Genomic DNA, 17,516 nt, shown 5'->3' on the forward strand with positions numbered 1-17,516 from the left:
GGTAATAGGTCGGTACTCCTTGAGGTAGTTTTCAGAATAAACACTCATTTTTTCAATAACTCTTCCAGGAGATGGGTGTAAGTCAGAGTTTCTTAGCCTTGGCACCACTGACACTTGAGCTGAGTAATTCTTTGTTGTGGAAAGCTGTCCTGTGCATTGAGGATGTTTATGCAGCTTCCTTGCTTATACCCACTAGATGTCAGTAGCACCCTGCAGTTGTGAACCCAAATTGTCTCTGGATTTTGCCAAATGCAACTTCTTTTTGCCCTGAGGGGCTAAATCCTCCCCTTCCCTCTTACTGTCCCCCCACCTCAGTTGAAAATTCTCAGTTGAATGTCAGAGAAGGCATACTCCTTTCAGCATGGGACTCTACAGTGGAGGTGTCTGTATCACATTTGATCTGGCTGGGGATAAGATACAGAGCTGTGGACACGCTGAGGGTGGGTAATCTAAGGTGGGCAGGATATAAAATGGAGGCCCTGAGTCCCAACACAGTTTCACCTCTAGCATCATCATGAGAATGGAGACACTGGTGGCCATGGTGATCCCCAAGGAGCTGGAGCCTACAGTCATGTGTAGATAGCAATTTTCAAAGACCTGGGCTGGGACACCTATCACAGTAGAGAATAGCAGGAGCTATGGCTCAGCCTGATGCCTGGGCATTTAGAGAAATTCTTGAGTGTCAGTAACTCTAAATAAGGACACCAGCTGAGGTTCTGTCAGTCATTTACATGGGAGTAACAAGCTCCTGAAATTCAGCTGTCAATTTAAAGAGACCTCTTAATAATGCCTGGAGATATTCATAAGCAAGTTTGGCAGTAGTTTTTTCCATACCAAACAGCATCTATTTTTCTGGATTTGCTGCTTGTTGTTTTTCTCTGCAAATATCGAGGCTATCCTACACTTTAATTTTACTGGGCTCTGGGAAGTGTAGGGATCTCTTTCATAGTTGGGAAGAATGGGACAGAGAAATGGTATTCGGTCATAAGCAATACTAAGTAACCGTGATCACTGTAGATTGTCAAACACATATCACACGAATACATTACATAATGCAGAGACTTTGTTTGCATCAACGAACTCTGCTTTCTGGGGGCCAATGATGTACAGCAATACCTGGGAAGAGTTGCCTGATAGAGAATCAACCAATCCAACATTATTTACTTTTAATATTTCTGACTCTAGGAGAGGTGGCAGTGGTTTGACTTATTTAGCACCACACAGCCTCCTCTCCCAAACAAATTCTTTAAGGTATTGTTTTTGTGAAATCGAATCTCTTGTTTTAGTGATAAGAAAGTTAACAAAATTGCTTATATGTCAGGGGTCCCCAATCCCTGGGACCATGGACCAGTACCAGTGGACCTGTTAGGAACTGGGCTGCACAGCAGAAGGTGAGCGGCAGGTGAGTGAATCTTCATCTGTATTTGCAGCCGCTCCCCAGCACTAGCATCACCGCCTCAGCTCCTCCTCAGATCATCAGGCATTAGATTCTCATAGGAGCACTGGTCCCTGGTGCCAAAAAGGTTGGGGACCATTGTTCTATGTAATTCTTATGCTTGCCCCTCAATGATACAAATTTTGCTTGTTTCAATTCCTATAAAAATGTAGTAGCAATTCAAAGCCCAGCCAAATATTTCTGAAAATTCCTTGGAGATTTGTATTCTTATGGATTAGAGGTCCCCCAAGAAATGGAGGGATCTTAGAAGCTGGTTAAGGTACAAAAAGATTATGCCCTAGAGTTTCCGGAGGAATTATGGCTGTGCCAACACCTTAATTTTTGTCCAATGAAAACAATTTCAGACTTCCAACCTATAGAACTGTAAGATAATAAGTCTGTGTTTTTCAGGCACCAAGTTTGTGATAATTTGTTCCAATCGCAATAGAAAATTAATATATCCTCCCCCAAATATACATTAAAAAACAAAAAATAACATTGCTTTTTTTCTTTTTAAAGTATTATTTATTGTTCATTGCCTTTTAATGAAATGGCATAATCAAAGGTGATTGCCACAGATGGTCTCTCCTTTCATTTAGTATCTGTTTCACATTTCTTGATTTAACTAGATCAATACTAGCAAATGACTGAATAAATAGCGCTTCAAATAAACTGGCACAAAACAAGAGAACTGCTTGGAACAATTGACAATGAATTAAATTTCAAAAATCTTCATGGAGAAAGCAGACCTTTAATTGAGTATTCGTTTTACGGTCTGTCTCTCTCAGTAGACTGTTAAACCGCATGAGGTTTGGAGAAAATGTCTACTTCTTTCATTGAAGGGAAGCAGAATATGCCTCCCTCCCCCAGGTATGCTACATTGGCATAAGAATTACTTTGAGCTGAAGGCAGTCGAAAAGAAGCAGATATAAGAAAGGCTGTCTGCCATCCTCCTATCTACCTAATGCAGGACATAAATTTGTGAAGGTGTCCCCTCTCCTTTCTCTTCCAGAAAAGACAGAGTTAATCATCTGAGATAACTCCAGGCCTTTATCACACAGAGTCGCTACTAAAGGAATCTATGTAATAGATTTTAGTAACTAGCAGTTATCTTCCATTAGCTTCCTCCATAATTTACCTTTCTACAATTTGCCTTCTTAGAAACTCAAGGTTCTTTTCCTTTTATCACTTCTCTAAAAATGTACCATTCATTTGTTAAGATGCTATCTATATAAGCCCAAGTTCTAACTACCCCTTTGAGGTACTCATCACTGGGTACTCCCATGTCTATGTGAGATGTACACATTAATGAACTTTTGTCTGTTTTTCTCTGGTTAACTTGTCTTTTGTTACTCCAATTTATGGGGCTCCGGTCAATAAACCTAAGATGGGTGGAGGAAAAGAAATTTCTTTATATCACCATACTATTTTTGATATCTAGCACTAAAAACTATTTGTTGACTAAATGAATGAATTGGACAATTTATTTTATGTAAGTGCAGTACTTTATTTGCTACAAATCTACTTAACAAACTGTTCTTTCTACTATATAACATTCACAGAGAAATGGTTTCTCTCTTCCTCTCCCTCACACACACAGACATATCTATTCTACTTCACTATTTTCTGAATACAACTAATATATTATCAGGTTTGAGTAATTGTTCAAAAATTACATCACAGTGATTTACATAATATGTTTCTGAAAGCAGTAAGCAAAAAGATCAGCTGTACATGTTAATCTAAAATCAAATGAACTGTGAAAGTGGTCCCTAGTTCAAAATCTCTCAAAGTCAGCAGCCAGGTTTAGGGCCTGCTCGTAATACTCCAAGGCTTCATTCATTTCTCCTTTCAATTTGTAGATGAACCCGAGGATGCTCAAGCTTTCTATGTCTGATGCATTTCTCCGAAGTTTCCTTAAAACCAATTTCTCCAAAGAACTGATACTTTTATCTCTTGAATATGACTGGTTTTCTATTTTTATTGCTTTTAAATAATAGATAATTGCATCGATTTCAGATTTCCTTTGAAATTCCTGGAATCGGCCATAGTAGAAATATATTTCTTGCAGAACTTCTTTGTCAAGTTTTTTCAGGCATAACACTTTTTGATAAGTGTCTTCAGCTTTTTCATAGTTGCCTGCTTCTATGTACATATCTGCCAGGTGTATGTAAGCTATCTCAAATGTGGGCTTTTGTTTCAGTGTGAATTCAAAATGAGATATGGCTAATCTTGTTATTCTATTGACATTTTCTCTATCCTGTCCTCTAGGCTGCCATTTTGCAGTTTTCTTTATTCGAAGAACTTGTGATCTGTAGCAAAGCCCTATCTGGTGATGAAGGAAGGCAGAAGAGGGTGTTGCCTGCAAAGCAGTTTTTAAGAGCTGAAGCGCTTTATCCAAAGAGCCTTTTCTTCGGTAAAACATGGCTGCATAACGAAAGACATAGGTCTGCGAGGACATTTTGGTCAGTGCTTCTTCAATGTACTTTTGTCCCTCAGCTTCTTCTCCTACATCCTGAAGCTTCAGGCCAAGGAGAGCCTTAATATATGCATCTTCCGGATTGAGCCTGATGGCCTGTTTTAGAGGGTGTAGAGAAAATGCCTCTTTAAACTGCGTTACTTTGTGAAAGCTATCCAGACGAAACATGGTGATCGCATACCCAGTGTTGAATTCAGGGTTTTCAGGGTCCACTTCCAGAGCCTTTTCAAAGCAGGCCTTGGCTCGTTCGTAATTCTTTCCTCCACATTTCAGCAAGGCCCATCCTTCCTCACAGTCCATCTCAGGACACTCCAGTCTACAGCAGGAGGGACTGGCAACCTTCTTGCAAGTGTTTTCCACTTTGTCCAGGTAAATCTGGACTTCTCCCAGGCTGCCCATGTGGTAATACAGCCAGGCATAGTTGCCCCAGGTAACCAGCCTTTTTGTGTTCGATTGGTTGGTACGTTCTTGCTGGATTAAGGTTTCAGCTTCTTTCAAGCTCTCCAGGGCTTCCTTATTTTGGCCTTTCAGGTGCTTTATATAGGCCAGTAGGTTGTGAATTCCCACGTTGTATTTGATGTCTAGGAATTCAATCTCATCGAAGACCCTGTTTTCTAAATCGGTAATTTCAGTGTCTTCGATTAGCAACTTCCATGTAAAGTGACATCTCAGCTGCTCCAACCTATCTTTGACCTGATCTTCATCAGCATTCTTACTGTGAAAACAAAAGCAGATTTTCTAGGTCAGGTGAGGAACAACCAATGAAAAGAGACCAGGTAAAACACTTCATATTTATAGCTTAGCTTTGACAAGGACACACCTGCTTTGATTTTCCTTAAAGTCCTTTTACAGTTGACCTTGAGCAACACTGGTTTGAACTGGGTGTGTCCATTTATATGTGAACTTTTTTCAGTAAATACAGTCAGCTCTTCTTATCAGGGGTTTTACATCCAAGGATTCAACCAACCATGGACGGAAAACAGTGTTTCTCATTCCCAGCCATGGATGGAAAATACTACTATTTTTGATATGTGGTTGGTTGAATCCGCAGATGCCAAGGGCCAACTGTAGAATTTAAAGTTATAGTGGGTTTTCAACTGTGTGGGGACAGAGAGTGGGGGTGAGGTGGGATTGGCATCCCTACCCTCCACGTTGTTCAAGTGTCAGCTATATTTCTAAAATCTGCTTGGAGTTCAAATGCAATTCGCTTGGCTCCATATGCTGGTTCCAGCACTTTCTATCCAAGTAATCTCTTTGTGCTCCAGAGTCCTATTTGTAAAATAGGGATAGTAAGAATACTTATCAGACGGGTTGGTGAGGATTAGTAAGCCATATATGTAAAGCACCTATAGTATATTACGTGCTATATAAGAGTTTTCTATTTTCATATTAATATAATTTGGATAGAGCCCAGTTAGAAACGTAGAACCTTAGGACCTTAGTCTGCAAGTTATGCCACAAGACAACCTAATAAGACCACCTAAAATAAGACCACTTAAAAGGGATAATTTTGACCAATTATTTCTTTTTCACTTATTATTTGGAAATAATTTTAGATTCACAGAAGGTTGCAAAGGTAGTACATAGTTTCAGTGCACCCTTCACCCAGTTTCTCCCAATGCTTTTATCTTATGTAACTATAGTAGAATATCAAAATTAGGAAATCGAAATTGGTATTATATGTGTAGAATTCTATGCCATTTTATCATGTGAATAAATCCATGGAACCACCACCTCATTCAAGATACAGAACTACTCCATGACCACAAATATCTCCCTCATACTATCTCTTTATAGTCACATGTGTCTTCTTCTCCAAACATCCCTTGCCTCTAATAAACACTAATTTGTTCTTTATCTCTATAATTTTTTTATTTCAAGAATGTCACATAAATGGAATCATACAGTATGTGACCTTTTGAGATTGGCTTTTTTTCACTCATCATTGACATTTCAGTTGTTTCTGGTTTGAGCCTATTACAGATAAGAGTGCTATGAATAGTTGTGTACAGGATTTTGCCTGTACAAACAGGTGCAATTGCAATCAGAGGTGCAATTGCTAGGCCATATGGTGTGTGGCCAGAGGTGCAATTGCTGGGCCATATGGTGTGCGCTTATGTTTTTAAGAAACTGCCACTATTTTCCAGTGTTATACCATTTTACATTCCTACTAGCAATGTATGAATGATCTAGTTCTCTCCATCCAGTGTTTGATATTTTCACTTTTTAAAAAAATTCTAGTCCTTCTAATAGGTGTGTAGTGGTCTCTCATTATGGTCTTACTTTGCACTTGCTTAATGGCTAGTGGTGGTGAACATCTTTCCACATGTTTATTTGCCATTTGCACACCCTCTTTGGTGAAATATTTCTTCATATCTTTTGCCTATTTTCTAATTGGATTGTTTGTTTTTATTGTTCAGCTTTGATAATTCTTTATAAATTCTAGATATAAGTTCTTTATGAGGTATATAATTTTCAAACATTTTCTCTCAGTGTGTAGCTTTTTATCCTTTAATAAAATCTTTTGAAAAGCAAATGTTTTTACTTTTGATGAAATATAATTCATTGATTTTTAAAAATCGTATGGATCATGCTTATAGTATCATGTCCAGGAAGTCCTCACCAAGCCCCAGGTCCTGAATTTTCTCCTATGATTTCTTCTACAATTTTATAGTTTTGCATTGTACATTTAAATCTATGATCCACTTTGAGTTAATTTTCCTGTAACATATCAATATTAGATCGATAAATGTTTTTGGCCTATGGACATCCAGTTGCTCCAGCACCATTTGTTAAAAGACTATTATTCCTCCACTGAATTGCTTTTGTACCTTTATTAAAAATCTGTTGGAGGAAAAAAAAAATGGCTTAGATGATAGAGGTTCTGTTCATCCCTCTGGTGACCAAATCAAAGTTGTGACAGAAACAAGGAGCAACAGCAAGGAAAAATCACCTGGGATCTAGATGAACAAGCCATACAACTAGGGAGAAATCCAAGAAAGCGCCCTGCAATGGCAGAAGGTGGAATGGGGCAAGGACGCCAGGCTACCCGGTCTAGAGCAGCTGAGTGAGTCAGAGGCTGCGGCAGTGGCAGACTACTCTTAAAGGGGCCGCATCCACGAGCAGATTTTCGTGGTGACGGACCTGCTCGCTCTGAGCACCAGTGCTAATTCAGCTGTGTGCAGGGGGCGCCAGGGACTTACAGGGACTCATTGTAGGAGTGAGGGCCCAGGAGAGACTCACTCTGTACAGAAGTGCTGGCAGGATCCATTGTTCCCTGTTGAGCCCTCCCCCTTGCCAGTGCTCCAGACTCAGAGCCGCCATAGCCCTGATGTCGTCAAACTGGATAACAGAGGTCCCTCCACCCAGAGGATTCCCTGAAGCCCCGCCTCCCCCAACTCACATCCCCACCCAAGCCACATTCAAGTACATCCTCAGTGAGTCAGGTGCTCCTTGCTGAGCAGCGGCCTAGACTCACACTGGAGCCAGCTGGCCTCAGTTTCTGGTGTGGCCTTTTGAGGCAACTATAAGCACAGCATCTGTGGATTGCTTGCTGAATCTTAACAGGTGGCCCCAGAGGGGCAGAGGCTTGGGCTAAATTTGGCCTGTAGCTGAACCTCTCTTAAGACTGTGCCACTGGACACCTACTTCACAAATACACACTAATAAGACTGCGAGACTTAGGAGCTTTGTTTAGTACATAGAAACAGACACAGAAAGGCAGACAAAGAAGCAGAAACGATATAAGAGAATAGAACAGAGATCCAGATATAATGGAGTCAAGTAATCTAACAGATGCAAAGTTCAAAACACTGGTTATAAAGATGCTCAACGAACTTTTGGGAACTGCAGATAAATTCTGTGAGAATTTCAACAAAGAGATAAAAAACATAAAAATGGAAATGGAAATTATAAAAGAGAATCAGTTTAAAATGAAGAACACATTATCTGAGATGAGAAGTATATTAAATGGAATAAACAAAGAAATAAACAAAGTGAATAAAGAAAAGGATCAAATGACCTATCGAGAGGATGGGAAAGCCAAGGGCACTCAATCACAATGGCAAGAAAAAAGATGCCAAGATACAAAAATAATTTAAGGAGCATATGAGACACTATTAAAGGCCCAAATATCTGTCTGATCGGTGTAACTGAAGAAAATCAAGATGTTGAACAGCTGTTTGAAGAAATAATGATGGAAAACTTCCCTAACCTGGTGAAGGAAATAGACATACAACTCAGAAAGCTTAGAGAATTCTAAAAATCAGGGATCCAAAGAGGTCTGCACCAAGACACACATCATAATTAAAATGCCAAAGGTTAAATACAAAGAATATTAAAAGCAGCAAGAGAAAAATAGATAGTTACCTACAAGGGAAGACCTATAAGACTGGCAACTGATTTCTCAAAAGAAACTATGCAGGACAGAAGGGCTTGGCAAAAAATATTCTACAGGATGAAGACCCAGAATCTACAATCCAGAATAATTTATCCAACAAAGCTATCATTTAGAGTTGAAGGACAGATAAAGAGCTTCCCAGACAAAAATAAGCTAAAGGAATTTATCACCACCAAACCAGTTACAGGAAATTTTGGAGGGACTTCTTTAAGAAGAAAAAACATGTATCAAAAACAGGAATAAAGAATGATAATAACTACATTCCTATCAATAAGTACCTTAAATGGAAAAGAATTAAGTGCTCCAACCAAAAGATAGAGTAGCTGAAAGGATAAGAAAACAAGACCCCTACATATGAAAAAGAAGGGGATGGAAAAAGATATTGCTTGGATGGACCTAGAAGGTATTTAATTCACACAGAGAAAGATAAACACTATATGATTTCACTCATATGTGGAATCTAAGGAATAAAAAGAACAAACTAATTAAAAACAGACTCACAAATATAGTGGACAATTTGGTGACAGACAGAGGGGAGGGGGGTTTAGGGGGCTGGGAAAATTGGGAGAAGGATTAAAGAAGTACACATTAGTAGCTGATAGATGGTCACGGAGATGGAGAGCACAGCATAGGGAATGCAGTTAGCATTAATATGTTGACTAGATAGAGTGTCAGGGAAGAGAGGGAGCAATTGGGGGGATCATTTTATGAACTATATAGATGTCTAACCAATGTACTGTACTGTATACTTGAAACTAATTAAAATAAATAAATTTAAAAAAATCTGTCGATCATCAATAAATCAATGGTGAGGATGTGGAGAAACAGGAGCCCTTATATACTGTTGGTGGTTTTGCAAATTTGTGTAGTCACTATGGAAAGCAGCCTGGAGGTTAATATCCAAAATATATAAAGAGCTCATACAACTCAACAACAAAAAACCAGACAATCCATTTAAAAAATGGGCAGAAGACCTGAACAGATATTTCTCTAAAGAGGAAATACAATTGGCCAATAGATATGAAAAGATGCTCAAGGTCACTAATCATCAGAGAAATGCAAATTAAAACCACAATGAGATATCACTTGACACCTGTCAGAATGGCTATCATCAATATATCAAAGAATAACAAGTGTTGGTGAGGATGTGGAGAAAAGGGAACCCTCGTACATTCTTGGTAGGATTGCAAAATGGTACAGCCTCTATGGAAAACAGTCTGGAAGTTTCTCAAAAAGTTAAAAACGATATACCTTTTGACCTAAGAATTGGACTTCTGGATATTTATCCAAAGACAACCAAAACAATAATTCATAAAGGTCTATGCACCCCTATGTTCATGGCAGCACAATTTACAATAGCCAAGATATGGAAGCAACCTAAATGCCCATCGACAGATGATTGGATAAAAAGTTATGGTTCATATATACAATAGAGTATTACTCAGGCATTAAAAAACTGAAATCCTACCATTCACAATGACATGGATGGACCTAGAGGTTATTATGCTGTGTGAAATAAGTCAGACAGAGAAAGATAAATAACATGATTTCACTCATATGTAGAATTTAAGGAACAAAAAGAACCAACCAACCAAAAACAGACTCAAATACAGAGGACAATCTGGTGAGGGCCAGAGGGAAGGGGAGCTGGGGGCCTGGGGGAAGGGATGAAGGGTTAAAGAAGTTCAAATTAAGTAGTTGATAGATGATCACGGGGATGGGGAGCATGGCATAGGGAATGCAGTTAGCATTAATGTAATGGCTAGGTGTAGAGCCAGAGGCGAGAAAGAGCAATCAAGGGGATCGTTTTATAAACTACATAAATGTCTAACCAATGCACTGTATACTTGAAACTAATAATAAAATTAAAATCACTTATGAAACTTTTTTAAAAATTCAAAAAAAATCTGTTGGCAATACTTTTGCAAGACTGTTTTTGTATTCTTTATCCTGTTCCACTGATCTATATGTTTATCCCTTCACCAATACCATACAATCTTGCTTACTGTATATAATCGGTCTTAAAATTGAGTAGGATAACTCCTCTCATTTAATTCTTCTTTTTCAAAATTGTTATGCTCATTTCTTTTCCTTTCCATATAAATTTTAGATTAACATTATCTATATCTATAAAAAATCTTGCTGCAGTTTTGACAGGAATGTAAATATCAAGTAGGGGATAATTGATGTTTTTACTATGTTGAGTCTTCTACTACATGAACATATCTCTGTTTATTTAGATCTATTTTGATTTCTTTCATCAGCATTTTGTAATTTTAGGTACTCAAGTCATGTACCTGTTATATTTATTTACACTTAAGTATTTCTTTTTAAGCAATTTTAAATTGTATTATATTTTTAAATTAAATTTCCGAATGCTCATTGCTAGTATATAGACATATAATTAATTTTTTATGTAAATATTGTATTCTGCAACTTTGATGAATTCACTTATTTGTTCTAAGTTGTTTTGCAGATACCTTAGGATTTTTCTATGCAGACAAACATAGCATCTATAATTAGGGTCACTTTTATTTTTCCTTTCTGATCTGTAGACTTTTTATTTTCTTTTTTTGCTTATTGGAGAATTTCCTTTGTCTATTCCTTTATGGAAAGTCTGCTAATGACAAATTCTTAGTTTTCCTTCATCTTTGAATGCCTTGATTTTCTCTTCATTCCAAAAGGACATTTTTTTCTGGGTATAGGATTCTGGGTTGAAAGTTCTTTTTCTTCAGCACTTGAAAAAGGTTGTGCTCCTTTCTTTTAGACTCCCTGATTTCTAATAAGAAATTAGCAGGCATTAGAATTGTGTGTGTGTTTTCCCTTATAGATAAGGTTTCATTTCTCTCTAATACTTTCATAGTTTATTTTCTTTGTCTTTAGTTTTCAGAATTTTGACTATGCTGTGTCTTGGATTTCTTTGGGTTTATCCTTTTTGAAGTTTGCTCAGTTACTTGAAATTAGTATCAGACTGGATAATTTCTATCATTCTATCTTCAAATTCATGAATTCTTTCCTCTGTCCTCTCCATTCTACTACTGAGCCAATCCACTGAGTTTTCACTTCGGTTATTGTACTTTTCAATCCTAAAATTCCTATTTGATTCTCCTCTATATCTTCTATTTGTTTCCTGAGACTTTCTTCTATATTTTCATCTGTTTCAAGTGTGTTTGTAATTTCTCACTGACACATCTTTATGATGGCAAGTTTAAAATCCTTGTTAGACAATTCTAACGTCTGTGTCATTTCAGTGTTGTTGCCTAATGATTATTCTTTTTCATTCACATTGAGATTTTCCTGGTTCTTGGTATGACAAGCAATTTTAAATTGAAACCTAGACATTTATATAGGGTATTATATTATGAGACGGAGTCACATTTAAATCTGTTTTAGCAGACGTTCTCTAATACCACTGTGCTAGGGGAAGGACACCTCATTCCACACTGCTACGTGGAATCCTGTTTACCCACTTGTCTTTTATTAACATTTTTTATAGGAAGCTTGAGCTCCTCATTATTGCTGCATGGGGGTGGGAGTTCAGGCTACACCCAGGCTTCTGCTGATCACCCTGGGTGGGAGGAGCAGGTGTGCCTGTTACTCTTCCCCATGTGGCCTTTACTGATGCCAAGAAGGAGTATGAGTGGGGGAAAATCTGAAATCTACTAGGCCTCTGGGTGGTTGTGAAAATCCTGAACTCCACTAGACCTCTTTGATACCACGTCAGTGGGGAGTGGTAGGGTGCCTCATTACCATCAGGTTGAGGTTGATGTCTAGACTCCCTTTGTGGTCTTCACTGCACTTGGCCTTCTGGCATCACCTTGGTGGAGGAAGGGGGAGGGAGAGAGAGTTGGAATGCCTAGCTATAGACTGGGAAGGGTAGAAGACTAAGTTTCCCGCTTAGCCTTTGCTTGCAGAGTTCAGAATGGCACTACAGTTCCTCTCCCCTCTACTCCGGCCCTGTGGAGTTTAGCTAGAGTAGAATGGTTGTTGTTTATAAATTTTATGTCTTACTAGGCTGTCCCTTTCTTGGTCCTTTGGCTAGAGAGATTAGGCTTTTCATGGAATTTTTCTGTCTATGCTTGTTGGCATTACTTGTTGGCTTCTCCAGCACTCAGTCTGGATTATGCACAGAAAAGAGAAAGCCCACAAAACTCACTGTAGTATTGTTCTTCAAGTCTCAAGTTTTCAGGCTAGTCTGCCTCTCATCCACCATTCATTGTGTTCTTATATTTATTTTATCTTACGTGCAGCGTTTTTAACTTACTTAGCAAGAGGAAAAGGAAAATATACATCTACTCTACCTTTCTGGAGGCAGAAGTCATTTTCTCAAGTCTTAATATGGTTTATTCCACTTTCCTCACTACAATGGTGTCAAGAGAAATGATTCTGCTTGAAGGCAGGTGTGTGCGTGTGCGTGTGCGTGTGCGTGTGCGTGTGCGTGTGCGTGTGCGTGTGTGTGTGTGTGTGTGTGTGTTAGTCTGTAGGTAAGGCAATTTCTTTTGTTACCCAAGGGCAAGAACGCTTCATCTTACTCTTTCTCCACAAGAACACCACTAGAACCAATAAGCAAATACAGTAAAATTTCTGGATACAAAATCAACATTCAAAAATCCATAGCATTCCTATCTTCTAATAATCAAGTGTCAGAAAAAGAAGTAGAAAAAATAATTCCTTTTGCATCACAACAAAAAGAATACCTAGGAATAAATTTTTTTTCCCTCTTTAATTCCCCACTCCCACCGCCACTTCCACCCCTACCTATGGATGTTGCTGTTTCCCTTTCTTTTTTTCTTTTTTTTTTTTTTCTTTTAAGAACTGGTTCTCTGAAGGCAGGGTATCCCTTCCCACATGCTCACAGTGTACACCCAGAGCCTCGTGCACCTTGAGGGCCTGGCGCACCCGGGGTATGGTCCATGGCTCCACCTGGGGCGTAAACCCAGGACCTTCTGTGTGTAAAGCAGGAGTCCTAACCACTACATTATGGCACCACCCCACCTAGGAATAAATTTAACGAAACATGTGAAAGACCTATATGAAAACTATAAGACCCTATTAAAAGAAATCAAAGAAGATACAAAGAAATGGAAAGATATTCTGTGTTCTTGGATTGGAAGAATCAACATAGTTAAAATGACCTTATTACCTAAAGCATTATACAGATTTAATGCAATCTCCATCAAAATCCCATAGGCATTTCTTAAAGAAATAGAACAAAAAACCATCAGATTTGTATGGAAGCACGAAAGACCCCGAATTGCCAAAGCCATCCTGAGAGAAAGAATGAGGCTGAAGGCATCACTCTGCCTGACTTCAAATTATACTACAAAGTGACAGTAATCAAAACGTCATGGTATTGGCAGGAAACAGACACACAGAGCAGTGGAACAGAATCGAGAGTCTAGAAATAAATCCATGTTTATATGGGCAAATAACTTTCGACAAAAAAAAAAAGCCAAAAACATACAGTGGAGAAAGGAAAGCTTCTTCAATAAATGGTACTGGGAAAACTGGAAAGCCACCTGCAAACAAATGAAACTAGACTGTTGTCTATCACCACACACCAAATTAACTCAAAATGGATTAAGGACCTGAATATAAAAGCTGAAACAATAAAGTGCATGGAAGAAAACATAGGAACTAAACTCATGGACCTTGGACTTAAAGAGGATTTTATGAATTTGACCTCAAAGGCAAGGGAAGTAAAAGCAAAATGAAATGATTAAGAATCAAAAAGCCTCTACTCAGCAAAAGAAACTGTCAACAAGGTAAAGAGACAACCATCCGAATGGGAAAATATATTTGCAAGTAATGCCTCCAATAAGGGCCTAATATCCAAAATGTACAAAGAACTCATACAACTCAAAAACAACCAAAAAACAAATGATCCAATAAAAAAATGGGCAGAGGACCTGAACAGACACTTCTTTCTAGAGGACATTCAAATGGCCAACAAACATATGAAAAGATGCTCAACATCTCTGGCTATTAGGGAAATGCAAATCAAAACCACAATGAGATACCATCTCACACCTATTAGGATAGCTGTTATCAATAGGACAAGTAGTAACAATTGTTGGAGAGGATGCAGAGAAAAAGGACCCCTCATACACTGCTGGTGAGACTGCAAATTGGTACGGCCACTATGGAAAACAGTATGGAGGTTCCTCAAAAAACTAAGAATTGATCTACCATATGATCCAGTAATCCCTCTACTGGGTATTTACCCCAAAGACTTGAAAATCCATATCTGAAAAGATATTGCACACCGATGTTCATAGCAGCATTATTCACAGTAGTCAGGACATGTAAGCAACTGAAGTGTCCTACGATAGATAATTTGATAAAGAAGCTGTGGTACGTATATACAATGGAATATTACTCAGCTATAAGAAGAGATGAAATACTGCCATTTGCGAAAACATGGATGAACCTCAAGATAATAATGCTAAGTGAAATAAGCCAGACAGAAAAAGTTGAAAACTGTGTGATATCACTTATATGTGGATATAAACCTAAAAGCAACAAACGAACAAGGTAAACAGACTCATGGACATGGACAATAGACTAGTGGTTAACAGAGGATAGGTGGGGAGGGGGGAGGAGGGAGATAGATGGGGTAAAAGGGGTCAAATATGTGGTGACAGAAAGAAATCTAACTATGGGAGAGGAACACACGATGCATTATATATATGCCTTACCGTTAAATTGTATACTTGAAACTTACTGGATTTTATTAATCAATGTCACCAAAAAATAAAATAAATTTAAAAATTTTAAAAAATACACCCCATTAACGGAATGAAGGGGGAAAAAACCCCACATAATCATGTCAATTGACATTATGCTACATGAAATAAGTCAGGTACAAAAGACCACATATTGTATGCTTTCCATTTATATGAAATATCCATAATAGGAAAATCCATAGAGATGGAAAGCAGATTAACAGTTGTCAGTACCTGGGTCAAAAGATGAATAGGGAGTGACTGCTTACCAAGTATGGGGTTTCCTCTCAGAGTAATGAAAATGAAGTAGATACTGGTGATAGTTGCACAGCATTACAAATAGTCTAAATATCACAAAATAGTCTAAATATCACAAAATTTAACTACTTAAGAGTAGTTAAAATGGTATATTTTATCTTACATGTATTTTATCACAATAAAAAATCATGTTACTAACCTGAATAGAAATTCTTCAAATTATATATCTATTTCTAGTACATGTTGAAATAAACACAAAAGCATTAAAACACAAAAGCTAATTAGTATGCTCTCTGAAATTATCACACAGACCCCCACTGGTTTAAAGGTTAAACAAGATGTCATTAAATAGAGACTCTGGTTCATCTCTCAGCTCTATCACTTATTATTTATGTGATCTTAACATCTTTAAATCTAAGATTCATTATTACAAAATAAGTATAATATGAGTACCTGCCTCACAGTTTCTTTTGAATATTAAATGTAACAATTTACATAATACCTTTAGAAGCCAGGCTGGCATTTAATAAGCCTTCATGAAGAGATAGCTACTTTTATATAATAATAGTAATAATAATAATAATTATTATTATTTTAATTAATAATTTAAAATAATAGTATTATTATTATTATTTTAATTATCAGTGACAATCCACTCTGTCTATGGACCAAAGGGGGGAGGAGGAGCGTTGATCAAGGGCCCATATCGTGCATTTTCTGAAACTTTTGCCCCTTCAAAATTTTGTCATCCACATCCATGCTACTCTGAACAAGCCCAATCCTGTCTGATCTTGAAAGCTAAGCAAGGTCGGGCCTGGTTAGTGCTTGGATGGGAGACCACCTAGGAAGACCAGGTGCTGTAGACGTAAAAAATAAATAAAAAATAAAAAAATAAGGGATTGTAAGCTGACAAGTTCCTTGCAATCTGTGAGGCCAAACAAGGGTTGCCTCACCTAAAAAATAAAAAATTTAAAAATTTAAAAAAATAAAATTTTGTCCACTGGAGTATCGAGGAAAAATCTTCACATCAAGAGTGATTAATGTATATATAATTTTTTTAAACCCGCTGATATCAGGGGTTTTTTGAATCTAGAATGAGTTTCAATAATATAGAAATTCCCACATTAGGTCCCAAGCCCTGTGGGCAGGAGGATATCGAGTATCTGCAGACCACCTGGCTTCCCCAGGGGAGCAGTAATCTGCTCATTTTAAATCCAGTTGGACTGGGAAGGCTTGACATAGAAGCCCAGCAGTGCAGATAGTGAGACCAGAAGCTTACAGAGGAACTCCTTGTTTTCTAGGCAGTGAGCATAGATCCCACGGCATCCCCACAATACTTCTCTTAAGATAGCTAAGACACCTCACAACTGGCTCACACAACTGAGTGGTCCCTACTTTTCCTCCATGCTGAGAAGGCTGCTAAAAGCAATGTCTCTCTCCAGATAAACTATCCATTCCCTCTCTATGTCAGTGAGTTTGGTAGAAAATACATTCAGAGATTGAATCATCTCCCTTCCTGCAAAATTTTATTCCCATTTTCCTCCTCTTCTTTGGGTTTTAACACGAGGAAAGCTTCCTTAAGGTGATGCTTACAAAAATTAAAATGCCTGAATTAACAAAAACATGCACACACACATACATGCATACACATATGCACACATACCCAGTTCATAAGCAAATGCTCAAATAGAAGAGCAAGGAAACTTGATATCACTGAAACTAAGTCTATTGAGATATTGTTGATTAAAACTTTTCAAAAACTTTAGACATAAAGGCAAAGAAGTGGAGAAATCCTTACCTCATGGTTGCAATGAATTAGGCAGCAGATCTGCAGTATTTTGGTGTGCTGGATGGACTCCTCTGAGATCTGGCTAGCCTGTCTTGTGGATTTTCAGGTAATTCTAAGCACCAGGACAAAGCTATATAAGGGAGATAAACAGCACCTTATAAGGTAACCTGTGGGTATGCAAGAACGAATTGGAAACCCAGATGAACACTAAAAGTAGAAAGTGAAACTGAAGTTTTCAGGCTTCCTGCTGGAGGAAAACGAAACTTAAACAAGTGATTCCTTTCTTTGTTTTGTTTTGAAAACTGATCAAGGAGAAGCTTGTGAAAAGCAGTTTTAGTGATGGGCTGATTCCTCTCTCAGAGTCTACTTTGTACAAACCTGAAAGCTAGCTAAATGTCAGTTATGTAGAGTCCACTGAACCTGGAGCCAAG

At 38.0% G+C, this 17,516-nt stretch overlaps 1 protein-coding gene and 1 pseudogene across 1 annotated transcript; one reads left to right on the forward strand and one right to left on the reverse strand.

The window, feature by feature from the left end:
• Window positions 1-1,937: 1,937 nt before the first annotated feature.
• LOC105293135 (interferon-induced protein with tetratricopeptide repeats 1-like) lies at window positions 1,938-17,268 on the reverse strand. Its single transcript, XM_011361637.2, has 2 exons — window positions 17,095-17,268; window positions 1,938-4,629 (listed from the first exon to the last, which is right to left on the reverse strand). The coding sequence occupies exons 1-2, from the start codon at window positions 17,097-17,099 to the stop codon at window positions 3,213-3,215; spliced, it is 1,422 nt and encodes a 473-aa protein (XP_011359939.1). The 5' UTR covers window positions 17,100-17,268; the 3' UTR covers window positions 1,938-3,212.
• Window positions 16,044-16,162, forward strand: LOC111740805 (annotated as a pseudogene).
• Window positions 17,269-17,516: the final 248 nt, after the last annotated feature.

The sequence above is a fragment of the Pteropus vampyrus genome, unplaced genomic scaffold (assembly GCF_000151845.1).
Source record: "Pteropus vampyrus isolate Shadow unplaced genomic scaffold, Pvam_2.0 Scaffold68, whole genome shotgun sequence".
In the NCBI taxonomy this organism is placed as follows: Eukaryota; Metazoa; Chordata; class Mammalia; order Chiroptera; family Pteropodidae; genus Pteropus; species Pteropus vampyrus.